Genomic DNA, 12,873 nt, shown 5'->3' with positions numbered 1-12,873 from the left:
TATAAAACTAAACCAAAATTACATTTAATTTGACATTTTTACAGTGGTGAATATTATACAACTCGTGAATATTGTAAAATACGTGGGGAAGAAACTCAGATGACACGTTTTTACACGATTTCTGGAATACAATTTCATACAGTGACCTTCAAAAAGACACAGAATATTCTTTTTTTCCCTATGAAGTGTGTTAAAAAGTATGTTTTTTTACTTATAAATCAAATTATGAATCTGAGGCCAATGGTGCCCTCTGCTGGACAACAAGCTCAAACAACCAGCCAATAGGAACAAAGCAGCACCTGCACTTCCTGGTTCACGACGGGGAGCTTTTTTGATGGGACCATTAGACGGAGCTAACGCGTAACCACCGCGTTCTGTTCATTTTATTCCACCTGCTGAATGAGCAACACCGTCGACTTGTCGAGGGTCGTTCCGCAGTTTGTGAGAGGAGAGCCAAGGTGCGTGTGACTGCGGGTGTGTGTTACTAAGAGGAAGGCTAAGCCTGTAAGCCTGCACCAAAACAAGCCGAGACTGGTTCGACACTTAGATTTCACCTCTGATGTCCATGAATAAGTATTAGCTGTTACTGTACAACAGCAATGTTCTGTTAGCACACTGCTAAGCACCTTTAATGGATTAAAAGGCGGCCCAGGTTTTGTTATTGTCCTGGTGGTATCTGAGGTTGCAGGATGTCGGTGACCCTGGATACACCTTTTAGCAGAAGCATCTTTGCTGGATCCCAGCCGATCCCAGCATTCACCACAATCACAGCGCGATTGCAAAGACCGAGATATAGATAATGCACAAGAGATGGCCACAAAAATCACAGCAATGATGGATCTGTGCTCCTCTTGACGTTTCCTTTTCAAACAGCTGATCATAATATATGTTTTCAAACACTCTGGGTGGAAACATACCCTGAGGGAAAGCGTGATGTATATGGATTTTTGTGCTTTTATGCGTATTCAGTCCAGGTTACTGGTGCAGCCATGCCAGCATCCTTGCTGTGGGTGGTGGACGTGTATGGTCGTGTCTTCAGCCTTTCCACGGCGGGCCAGCAGTGGGAGCAGTGCCATGACATCCAAATGGAGTTCAAGCGGGTGGCGGCTGCTCAGCAATGTTGCTGGGGCATTGCTTGTGACAGCAACATCTACCTGAATGTCCACGCCTCCGACCTGCCCGTCCGCTACCAGGAGGAGGCCTATGAGAACCAAGTCAGTTTCTGTCATTCATCTGAGTGTCAGAGGCAATAATTAGTTCTAGTATACATTGGGCGTTAACTCTTATCAGGAAAACTGTAATTGTGTAGTTCCCCTTCTGTAAATCTCTTCATGAAATCCTCACGCAGATCTGGAACACTTCCCTTTTTGGTTAAACTTTACTTTCACTTCATGAGTTTGATTACATAAGGAGACTTTCGACACTATATGTTTTATACGCTTGTTCCTGCCAGCGATGGAATCCTGTTGATGGTTTCTCCGAGCGATTGTTGCCAAGTGACCGCTGGCAGTGGAGTGATGTCACAGGGCTGCAGCATCATCCCCTGGACAGCTTCCAGCTCCCCTCCAGCAGTTGGGAATGGGAAGGCGACTGGTACGTGGATGAAAATTTTGAGGGAGAGCCTACAGAAAAAGAGGTGAGTTACTAGTCATTTTCTTCTCCTATTCTCCAATTTGGAATTTTTTACATTCACATTCATGTTTGCAGGGATGGAGCTACGCAGTCGACTTCCCCGCTACGTACTACAAAGACAAGAAGTGGAACTCCTGTGTCCGTCGCAGGCGATGGATCCGCTACAGGAGGTATAAAGCCATGGACATCTGGGCAAAGGTGTGTGGTATCCAAGTGTGTACATTGTGTGTGTTGAGTGTTCCACCTATTCACCCGTGTTTCTCTCCTTCTGTGTCCCGACAGATCCCGTCACAGCATGTAACCCTCCCAGATCCATTCAGCGACATCAGCTGTGGAGGCTGGGAGATCAGCGAGGAGCCCAGAGGACGGCTGTCACTGTGGGCAGTGTCCCTACAGGGGAAGGTATATGTGTACCTACACACACCTTAATGTATATATCCAGCCTGTACATCACACTACGTTTGTTTTTTAATTTTTAATTATTTTTTTTGCAAAAGATTTGTATGTGCGTATATTTGTTCATATAATAATCAGTTTACCAGTTCGATTTCTGAAACTGTTTGACCACCTTTTTTTGCTGCTGGAGAACTTTGTTGTTCTGCTTTCAATGAATGATCTAATTATTTAGGTGTGGTTTAGAGAGGGAATCTGTTTCGATAATCCCGAGGGCTCCTCTTGGGAGGAGGTGGCACTCCCCGGGGAGGTGGTCCAGATCAGCAGCGGCCCGGCAGACCTGGTGTGGGCAGTGCTGTGGGAGGGGCAGTTTGTTGTCAGGGAGGGCATCAGTCGAGACTGCCCCAAAGGTACAGTAAAGGACAACAGTCGTTTGTTTTTAGTTAGCTATTTTTATTATTTGAGTTACACACCATGTATATCTTTCATGGCAGGTACCTCCTGGATGACAGTGGACTCACCCAGCCCCGATGTAGGAGCAACACATGTTGCTGTGGGAAGTAACGTTGTTTGGGCTTTGACCAAGGACAACAGAGTAAGGAAAGTCTGTAATGAAAAAAAAAATACAAAAAATTATTTCAAATCACTATCAATTGAACCATTCCTAAATTATGTTGATTTGCATTATTACCTCCACCAAGGAGGTTATGTGACAGCAATATACCTCAAAACAGTGACGTGCGGTGAGGTTCATGGCTGGGGAGGCACTGACGTCATCAGTCAGATTTACAAACATCACTTGAACCCTCCAGAGCAGCATATTCACCATTTCACTGGCAGTTGAAAATTGTTTTAGCTTCTGAATATAATCCTCCATTCTGAACGTATGACAAGGCGAGAAGAAAGAAACTGATGACTCAGCACTTGACACGCTAACTGTAAATTGCTTATTCCACTGCCAATCTCTGGCATCATTAGTGCCCCCTAACATGAGGCCGGAGAAGTGTTGGCCTCCCTAGTTGCTGACAAAAACACAGCTAATTATATAAATCAGCTAAACTATGAAAATTTAGTTCATCTAGGATTCGTATTTGAACATTTAATAGTGACATAAAGAGAGAGAGCACCGCCCTTATCTGAGGCCCAGTCAAACCTGGCCTCCGGATGTAGGGGTGCTGCGCCGGGCTGTGCCGTGCCGCGCCGTGCCGCGCCGTGCCGCGCCGTGCTGTGTTTGTAGTCGCTTCTCAATATTTTAATGGTAAACATGAAAATTAAAGATAGTATAAAAATGGCAATAATTAGTTAATTGATAATTAGCTAATAAACTTACTGGAAAAATACAACCATTTAATTTATTTTTATTTTTTTAGGCCTGGCCTCGCCACCTCCTCTGACTGCACATCACTGCCTCAAAAAGTTCTGGATTTTAATGAAATTTTCAGATATGATATTGGGTCAAGGAGGATCCCAGTAATTCTGGCGATCCAAAATATGGCCATCAAACTACAGAGGCTTTGATCGTAATGCAAGGCAACCTAGTGTTATGTAACTGTTTATCAGCACAGTTTTGTTCTTTTTTAACTTGGTTTACTCTGTGTGATCTCAGCAGAAAGTAATGTATAAACACATGCTGAAGTCAGATGCTTTTTTATCCTAATGAGTGATTTCCTGTCCACTGCTCTGGCAGGTGTGGTTCCGGCGTGGAGTGAACTCCCACAACCCCTGTGGTTCTGGTTGGATCAGTATGGTGGGCGAAATGAGTATGATCACCGTGGGACTCAATGACCAGGTGAGAAAGGAGTTCCTCTCCTGGTATCAGATCATAGCATGTGGACATTGGGCTCATCCCACTGCTGCTTTGTCCAGGTCTTCGCTATCAGCTGTGAGGACCGGTCCGTGTGCTTTCGACAGAGCGTGACTGCCAGTGAACTGAGTGGGAAAACATGGAAGGCCATCTGTGTCCCTCGAGACGTAGATCGATCCCACTCCAGCGCCAGCACAACTAGCCTGCAGAGGTAGTGAGACTGTTCTGAAGACGCGATCGATTCATTAAAATGGCATTAAATAATTTTGTCCCCCTTCCCACAGTGCTGGGTGTTTCTTCCGTGATGAGGCACATGGTCAGTCCTCAGTGAGCGATATGGAATCAGATACTGACAAAACATCAACAGAGGGAGCCGGCGGCCTCCTCTCCTCTGCCTCTCCAGAGTCCCTCATCTGTGCAGCCGCAGATGGGTGTGGCCTTCCAACAGAGACTCCCAAACCCCACATCACCAAAGTGACCAGCGACAGCTTCATTTCTGAACTGGTCTCTGACCGAGAGCCCGCGACAACCTCTAAAGAAAGTAGCCTGACCGGTCCAACCGTTCCATGGGAGGAAAACACCCCCGGGAAAGTGGAGGCCGAAGAGCAGTGTGCAGCGATTCCTGTCAGCCGGTCTGTGGGTTCCGACGACCCCCAGTGGAGTAATGTGGATCTGGCGGAGGCACAGGGTCAGCAGACGCAGACAGGAATTGTGCAGGACACCGTCGACACCAGCAGTTTGTCATCAGTGGCCACGTACTCTCTGGCCATGGAGGATCCTTACGGCGTGGACGAGCACCCGTTGTGGGCCTGGGTCAGTGGGGGGGGCTGCGACGTGGACAGTCACTCCCAACTCAACTGGTTCAACTTTCTATTGACTAATTCGTGTGAGTTAAATGAGACTGAGTCATTCAGTTAAAAGCTAATGGGGGCTTCTGAGGTTTTAGGATCAGCGGTTGGTAAAACTTTGTTACTTTTCTTCTCTTTCCCAGCATTGGTCCAGTCAGTCCAGTCTATGACTCTATCCATCACGCCAGCCCAGACGGCAGCCTGGCGGAAACAAATCTTTGAGCAGCTGAGTGAGAGGACCAAAAGAGAGATGGATAATTTTAGGCATTACGAACAAGCTGTAGAACAGGTGGGTGATGTCATTTACCAGTCATCAGTAGCTTATTCATTTATTTTGCGTGTCTCCGTATATGTTCACGTCTGCCTGTTTGATCCATCTCCGCTCCCTGATCTACAGTCGGTGTGGGTAAAGAAAGGAACCATGCAGTGGTGGAAAGACTGGAAGCCACACAAGTGGGTTAATGTTCATTTTGCACTGGAGCAGTTCTCCGGACCCGAGGGCAACAAGGATGGCATCCTCTTTGTCTACTATAACTTTTATGAGGAGAAAAAGGTGCGTGTGTGCGCGGAAGCACGTGCGGGCGCATTCCTGAATTCACTCTCTCTCCCTTTCACCTTCTACCGTACCAGTACCTTCACTCTTTCATCAATGAGGTCACCATTCTGGTTCCAGTGCTTAGTAGTGATTTCAAACACACCTTTGCCATCTACACCCCTGAGCGGACCAAACAGAGGTGGCCGATCAGACTGGCCACGGCCACGGAGCTGGAGATGCATGATTGGGTAAGTAAGGGGGGTCTGTACCCATCCTTGGAAGGAAAACGTCTTCAATGCTCATCATCATTTTTCGTTTCTCTTCCTGTGAACCTCAAGCTGGCATTGTTAAGTGTGTCCTGCTGTGACTCCAGAGGAATCCAGGGTCCTCCTTCCAAACAGGCTATCTGGTCGATCACGTGTAAAGGGGACATCTTCGTCAGTGAGCCATCTCCAGCTCTGGAGGCTGTTCCGTACCCCACGCCCTGCGACCAAATGTAAGAACATCCACACATTTTTCCTTCAAAGTCAAAAGATCATCAGTCTTCTTTCGACCCTCATCCTCAAGAGACAATGTTACATTTCTGCATTTTAGTCACACCTATTAGGTCCTACTAATCCCATATATCCAGGATTTTTTTTTAAAAATCACACCAAGCAAAAGCTTGGGTCTCCTAAAGAATAAATATCTTTTCCCCATTTGTTCAGGTTTTGGAGGCAGGTTGGTGGTCATTTGCGCATGGTGGAGTGTAACAGTTTGGGCATAGTGTGGGGGATCGGCTATGACCACACGGCCTGGGTTTACACTGGGGGCTACGGAGGAGGCTTCTTCCAGGGACTGGCCAGCAGCACAGATAATATTTACACCAGACAGATGTGAAGAGCGTCTACATCTATGAGAACCAGAGATGGAACCCTGTCACTGGCTACACCAGCAGGTGAACTGGTTTGTTTCCAGCTTGGAACTTTACATACGGAAATATCTGGTGGTGTATCATGTTAATCGTAAAATAATGAAGTGATCCCATTTTTTGTTCACATGCTACTTGTTACTGCAGCTAAACAGTCTTTGGTTGTGTTTGTTGCAGAGGGCTGCCCACAGATCGCTACATGTGGAGTGATGCGTCAGGGCTGCACGAGTGCACAAAAACAAATACGAAACCTCCCTCTCCACAGTGGACATGGGTCAGTACAGCCGCGTTCCAGAACTGTCAAGGCAGCAAATGTTGTAAAGACCGTTTTGGACGTCGCTTTATTCCACTTTGCTGCTCTCAGGTGTCTGAATGGGCCATAGACTACGGCGTCTCGGGGGGGACAGACAGAGAAGGCTGGCAATATGCCGCTGATTTTCCAACGTAAGCTTCTTAAATCATGGCTGTCACATATGAGATTGTTTTGTTTTATTCCTACTCCGTATTTAGATTTCGTTCCTCCGCCGCCTTGTCTCTCCAGGTCATATCACGGCCATAAAACAATGAAGGACTTTGTGCGCCGTAGACGTTGGGCCAGGTACTGTTTATTAAAAAAACAGTAATATTAATATTTTAATATTAGGCAGGCTCAGTCTGAGGGTGCAAGTGGCTTTTCTTGTAGTTGTTTTTAGATTGCTAACTATTTCTCTTTTTTTGTTATTCTGCAAAAAGGCAATTATTAAAATAGCTGACATTTTTACTAGCTCAGCATGCAGAGTCCAAGAATGAAATAATGTTGTGGTTTAAATTCTCCTCAGCGGACTTGCTCCAGTCTCTCAAACTCACACTCTGACCACATTCGCAGCTCAGCAGTCACATGTTCAACAGTGTGAAGTGATGCGGATGTCAGTGCAGAAAAAATAGCATCAGTAGGCATTAGCCCATAAAAGAGTGGTATACAGCATGTTGGCTGGTTAGCATGTGTGCTTTTCTCATAGTCCAGCTGCTCCAGTAGCTTCACATATTCTTCTTACATGTGTCTGTTAACCATGTTTCTCCTGCTCCCTAGGAAGTGTAAGCTAACGACCACAGGTCCCTGGCAGGAAGTCTCACCTATAGCGCTAAGCGATGTGAGCATCCTTCCGTGTGCTGCTCAGAGCAGCGTGGACGTGGTGCCTCTGTGGGCCATCAGTAACAAAGGAGATGTGCTGTGCCGACTGGGAGTCTCCTCACTGACGCCTGCTGTGAGCCGTGTTCACTGTAATGCAGATGTACCAAACTGTAGAACCTGCGGGCCTTTATGGGCATTATGTCAGACAGATTGTGGAATCTTCATTTTAAGTATTAACGGAGACTTTTCTAACATTGTTGTCGCTTGGTGATTCCCCTCCAGGGCTCTTCCTGGCTCCATGTGGGAACCGACCAGCCTTTCAAGTCGATCTCCATCGGGGCTGCCAGCCAGGTTTGGGCCATTGCCAGAGATGGTTCTGCCTTTTATAGAGGTTCTGTCTGCCCTCAGAACCCAGCAGGTCAGTGGATCCAAGACTGCAATAGGTCATGTGAGAAATAACACCCTGTTAGATTTTCTGTTGTGTGGCCCTCTGCAGGAGATAGTTGGTATCACATCCCCTCCCCATCCAGACAGAAGCTGAAACAGGTGTCTGTGGGGAGGACCTCAGTGCACGCTGTGGATGAAAATGGTAAAGCAACTGCATGCCTCATATTTATCTTTGTTGTTAGTACTTTTGATGACGCATCTATTTCCTGTCCAGAAAACCTCTGGTACAGACAGGGCGTGACCCCCAGTTACCCTCAGGGCTCCTCCTGGGAACACATCTCTAATAATGTCCGCAAGGTTTCTGTGGGCCCCCTGGACCAGGTAAGAACCATGATATCAATAGAGAGTTGTCTTCTTTTTTTTTTTTACTGTGCGCCTAAATAGAACATTTCTTCATCCCGACTGTCATTTTTATTTCTCCAATGTAGGTGTGGATCATTGCAGACAAAGTCCAGGGCAGCCACAGTCTGAGCCATGGGACCGTTTGCCACCGACTTGGAGTCCAACCACTCACACCTAAGGGACAGTCATGGGACTATGGAATCGGGGTAAGACACAAGAGTTTCTGATCAGACGAGACTCGCTCGTGATTTCTGTTATGATTTTAGGGTGGATGGGATTACATCACAGTGAGGGGGAACTCCTTAGAGCCGGCCCGCATCTGCCTTCCCGCTCTAACAGACCCAGCTCCACGGAGCCTCCTCACTGTCCAGACTCCAGAGGTCCACACCGATGCCGTTTGATTCCAGACATCATCAAATATTAATTCTTTTTAGCAAGCATTGTAGATATTTCAGCTGTTAGTCTTTACTTTAGTCACTGGAAGCAGCGATTTTACATTCACAACAATTTTAAGGACTTTTTTTTTCTCATTGATTTTGTTTGTTTTTTTACATGTAAAAAAGTGCCGTTAATTTATATTTTATTGCTGAGCTGTTCATTCTCTGCAGCCTCAGTATTCCATATACAGAAACCATCTCACAATCATGTTGGATGCAGGTTTCACAGTGTGCATGTTCTGATAATCTGCTCAACAGTTATACTCAGATGCTGGTTTTCTGGTTCCCAATAAAATGGCTAATTGGTTTTGTTGAGTCAGAAATGTTAATTTTGGACCAGTTAAACCTGTTTGCGGTGGGTGAGACGGCGTGAGTCGCTGGAATTTAAGACAACCACGGGAAAACAAACATGTCTGTAAGACTTTAAGTTCCTGTAAAATAATGTTGACTTTTCTTTAGGGGATTTGGAAGTTTCCTGTTGTGTTCTGGCCTTTCCTTTCTTTTTTTAAGTTGTAAAAAAGAAAAGGCCCTGCGCAGGATTCATTCACCAGCGCTGGCTGCTGCTCCCCTTATATAAATGTTTCTTTCCGAAAAATCATGTTACTGTCATAAATTGTACTATTTGTTTTGTCTTGTTGGAACAGTACAACTCAGTCAACCTCTTTCTCAGGAAAACCTGCTCGTTCCCACTTGAACTGGACTGTCTGTAGTGAAGTGGTGTCAAAAAAGCTTACTGTATTTTTGTTGTAAATAAATAAGATGCTACAATTTTAACGACTGGTACTTTATGAAAGAGGATTGTACATTTTTTGTGTTATTGTGTTTGTACATTTTCACTCATAAGGACAATTGTTCCCATCCCAAAGTTGTCATTTATCCCATTCCCTGTTGAAGTGAAAATATAAATGTGTGTGACATGTGAACCTTGTGATATGTTACTGTAACACATCAGTGCTGCTGAATACATATGTGTATTACACTGTAAAAATCCCAGTCCTTGTCAATAAATAAAGGTTTATTGATTAACTCCTTATAGTGTTTCTCACCTTTGTAAAATCAACGGCCTTCCACAATAAGTGTGTGAAAAATATACTTTAAAAATAAGAATCCCATAGGAGGTAAACTGTTATCCTCTCGACTGCAGAGCACCCTAATGAGCAAACACACTTTCAATATTTAGGTGTGCTGCTTGCCTTCCCTTTTATCTGGGCTGTGGCAGTTAACACTCGAGGCTGCCATGAACAGGTTTCACCACAGAAAACATACAGGAAACATTCCTGTTAGTAAAGAAGATGAGAATTAAAAGACAGAATGTTGAAAGTTTAGCCCTCCATTTCTGAGTAAAATAGCAAATTATCTTCTTCGCCCGTCCAGTCTTATGTCCTTGTCTGTGTTGCAAAGGGTTTTCCAACCACTTCTTATCGTGCAGGACGGGTGTCTTCAGTCTACCTCATGGGTTTACCGTCTCTGTGATCTGGGACACCCAGCTGCGTAGAAACCCCACATCTGTACAGATGTGAGCATGTAGGAGCTGGATATCTATCAAGATCTGGCCCCGAATGTCTACCAGAGCCGAACAGTTGACCTCCCGGTGGCGGTCCTGGCCTGTGAACTGCCCTGGAGCCGTGTTAGCTGTGCTGGCTAAAGTCCTGCATTTGTGTGATGTACTTGGTGAGCTCCTCCTCCCCATCCTCCGCCAGGTGCTGCTGGTAGCACTGGAGCAGTTTGGCAGTGCTGCTTTCAGAGGGGACCCCACTTGCGGGCAGGCAGGCCCCTGACATATCCAGGATGATGGTGGTCAGGGATTTGATGTAATTCTTAGCCAGGGTCAGAGTTTCAATCTTGGACAGCTTCTTCTCCGTCTTGACGTGGGGGATGGCCTCACGTAAAGCCTGGAAGGCGTTGTTGAGTTTATGCATGCGCTGGCGTTCCCTCTCATTGCTCTCGAGCCGTCGAATGCTTCTTTCTTTGTTGCTCGAGCCGTGTTGCCTGCGCCGCCGGCCTCCACCTGCTCCTTTACGCTTGCCTTCGTTTGCTTTTAGAGACTCCCTCCACGATCCTCTGATCCGGACTGAAGCCTCAGAGCCCTCCTGTTCACTGGAACCTGGTTCTGTGTCTGGTTCTAGCTCCGGTTCAGGGTCAGACCAGGTCCTCCTGGATTGTTTTCCTGCCTTTCCTTTGGACTTCATGCTGCTGCCACCTTCACCTCACTCTGCCTCTTTGTCAGTCTCACAGCTTCACCAGGCCTGGAAGAATAAATGGGAATAAATCTATGCATTACTGGAACAATTCCCATCATTTTCCTCCCTTTTTTCCACAACGATGAGCAATTCAAACGCTTCCCTCATCCTGTTGTATCTAATCAGCCTGTTGCGGTGTGAAAACGCCATGATGTTGGTCTGCTAATCTCTCTTATCCTCACAGCCCTCAGATAAAGCTCACTTGAAGGTTACACTCAAAAAACAACAGCCAGCCACAGGAGCACTCACAGGAACTCCCTCCCACTGCTTTTAAACTACACAGAAATATAGATGTATGGAATAAAACTAGGGAATGCAATGCATACCCATTCCAACTTTTTTAAAAGTACATTTTTGTGAAAGCAGTTTAAGAAAATAATATATTTCAGTATTTAGAATTTAACAGATCATCGGTTGTTTTGGGGGTTTTTTTTTCCAAAAAGAGCAAAAATAGCTAATTTAATCTTCTAAGTTAATTGCCTCGTTTTCATCATAAAAGTTAGATCAATATCTTTAAAGATACCAAATTAAAGCGAATTTATAAGGGGCTTAAAAAGCCTTACCTCAGTAGTTAATGTGATTTCCTCCTCTCGAGTGTTTTCAGGTAACTCAGCCGATCATCCAAAGCAACATCATCCAAAGTGAAGCCCGGAGAAGCAGCGGTGCGTCTCGGCGCGCACACATGCATACGCACGCACGCTTAACTGTGACATGTGGGCCACCTGCAGCTGACTGAAGTACACGTAGCGCTGCACAGCCAATCAGCGAGCCCGCCCACTCCCTCCAGCCCAACCTTCTGCCTAAAAACGACTGTGCCAGAGTCACCGTGGACCCAACGCACAAAAATCGGACCCGACCCTGGAGATGTCCTTTATTACTCAAAGGCAGCAGCGTTACTGCAAAATGGTGCGTTCAAATATTGTAAAAAGTCAATATTTTACAAATAGTGCCTTAAGATAAGTGCATGAAAACACAGATAACGCCCCTCCACCCTTTCCAAAGCTAAAATCTGTCACTGTAGGTGTTTGTGCTAACATTTTAATCCTGCAGCCAATTGCTCAGACCCCCTGATAACAACTTTGTAAATCCTTTGTGGTCTCAGCGACTTTTGTAACTTGGATTATTTGGGCAAACTGCATTGAAGCAAAGCGTAAACAAGTGTTCCAAAGAGGATGTTGTCCCACTGTTGTCAGGTAAAATGGAGAATTGTCTCACATCATAATGGTGCATCTCTATTTAATGCCAGAGTCACTATATTTCCTGAAACCACAAGTCCTGGACTTTCTTCTGGCTCTGCATTCTTTCATTACTCAAAAGCAGTTAACATAATTTCCATTGTAGCTTATCGCCCTCCACAGCTTCATTTGAATACAGTCCTCCAGGCAGGAGCAGTGCCGGCTCCTCATTCATCACGATAGGTTTTGTTTTACCAGTTCACATGCTGCAGAATTCTACTACTAACGACAGCTTTTAGATGCTCACAAAGACTGTTGTGGTCCAACAAGTGCCCCCCTCCCCAGAGATGGCGACTAAATAAGGTCAGACAGTAATTAAGCGTACGAATGTTAGTAAACCTTTGGTGAATAACCTGAAGCATGCCATGTCTGTTTGACCCTGGGGCAACAGATGTCAGTTTGGATAATTGTGTGTATTTTAAACACATCTATCATTTAATAACCAAAGAATCATACAATTTTTTGCCATCAGGGTGAAACAAAAAGAATGACAGAAAAGGTGCAGGGGCAGAATAGATTAGTTCTCTGACTTACCTGTCATGTCTGTTGACAGGTGAACATAAATTGTGTACTTTTCCTTTACAAAAGTATATTCTTACTAAATGTAGTATAAGCTTCTATATCAAATTAACATTTATTATTAACTTAATTAAATAGATGTATCTGCAGTCTATGTCTCCTCCCAGTTTAAAATTAGGAACCCATAATGAGTCAACAGTGAATGATTCTCAAGTGAGCATGTGAGTTTATTTATTAAAAATGTTTGGCAATTAAATATAATGCATTGGTGTCCTTGAATAACTCTGTGTGTGTGTGTGTGTGTGTGTGTGTGTGTGTGTGTGTGTGTGTGTTTGTGTGACTTTTTTTCCAGGTACACTGTATCTAATCAACCAAACTTTGCTCATCTGGGCTCTGTGGAAACACTACCTGCTACTTTTA

The 12,873-nt window shown here is 45.2% G+C and overlaps 2 protein-coding genes across 2 annotated transcripts; one reads left to right on the top strand and one right to left on the bottom strand.

The window, feature by feature from the left end:
* The first annotated feature begins 295 nt into the window (after window positions 1-295).
* On the top strand, window positions 296-9,490 carry tecpr1a (tectonin beta-propeller repeat containing 1a). Its single transcript, XM_057038628.1, is given in 25 exon segments — window positions 296-458; window positions 970-1,214; window positions 1,454-1,636; window positions 1,708-1,830; window positions 1,915-2,034; window positions 2,261-2,435; window positions 2,520-2,620; window positions 3,713-3,814; window positions 3,892-4,040; window positions 4,114-4,715; window positions 4,821-4,966; window positions 5,075-5,230; window positions 5,308-5,460; window positions 5,551-5,708; window positions 5,920-6,079; window positions 6,082-6,149; window positions 6,300-6,396; window positions 6,487-6,566; window positions 6,664-6,720; window positions 7,192-7,366; window positions 7,516-7,651; window positions 7,730-7,822; window positions 7,895-8,001; window positions 8,109-8,228; window positions 8,289-9,490. Coding segments are annotated over 24 exon segments (3,621 nt in total). The 5' UTR covers window positions 296-458; window positions 970-989; the 3' UTR covers window positions 8,424-9,490.
* On the bottom strand, window positions 9,457-11,416 carry bhlha15 (basic helix-loop-helix family, member a15). Its single transcript, XM_057038642.1, has 2 exons — window positions 11,263-11,416; window positions 9,457-10,705 (listed from the first exon to the last, which is right to left on the bottom strand). The coding sequence occupies exon 2, from the start codon at window positions 10,646-10,648 to the stop codon at window positions 10,088-10,090; it is 561 nt and encodes a 186-aa protein (XP_056894622.1). The 5' UTR covers window positions 10,649-10,705; window positions 11,263-11,416; the 3' UTR covers window positions 9,457-10,087.
* Between the last annotated feature and the right edge of the window lie 1,457 nt (window positions 11,417-12,873).

This window comes from Takifugu flavidus, chromosome 1 (genome assembly GCF_003711565.1).
Source record: "Takifugu flavidus isolate HTHZ2018 chromosome 1, ASM371156v2, whole genome shotgun sequence".
Lineage (NCBI taxonomy): Eukaryota > Metazoa > Chordata > Actinopteri > Tetraodontiformes > Tetraodontidae > Takifugu > Takifugu flavidus.
The sequence above is the reverse complement of the archived record's forward strand: the minus strand, read 5'-3'. Positions and strand labels throughout refer to the sequence as shown.

Excerpts from the sequence above, each read along its gene's own strand:
- bhlha15 (XM_057038642.1), bottom strand. The coding sequence starts at position 10,648 with ATGAAGTCCAAAGGAAAGGCAGGAAAACAATCCAGGAGGACCTGGTCT.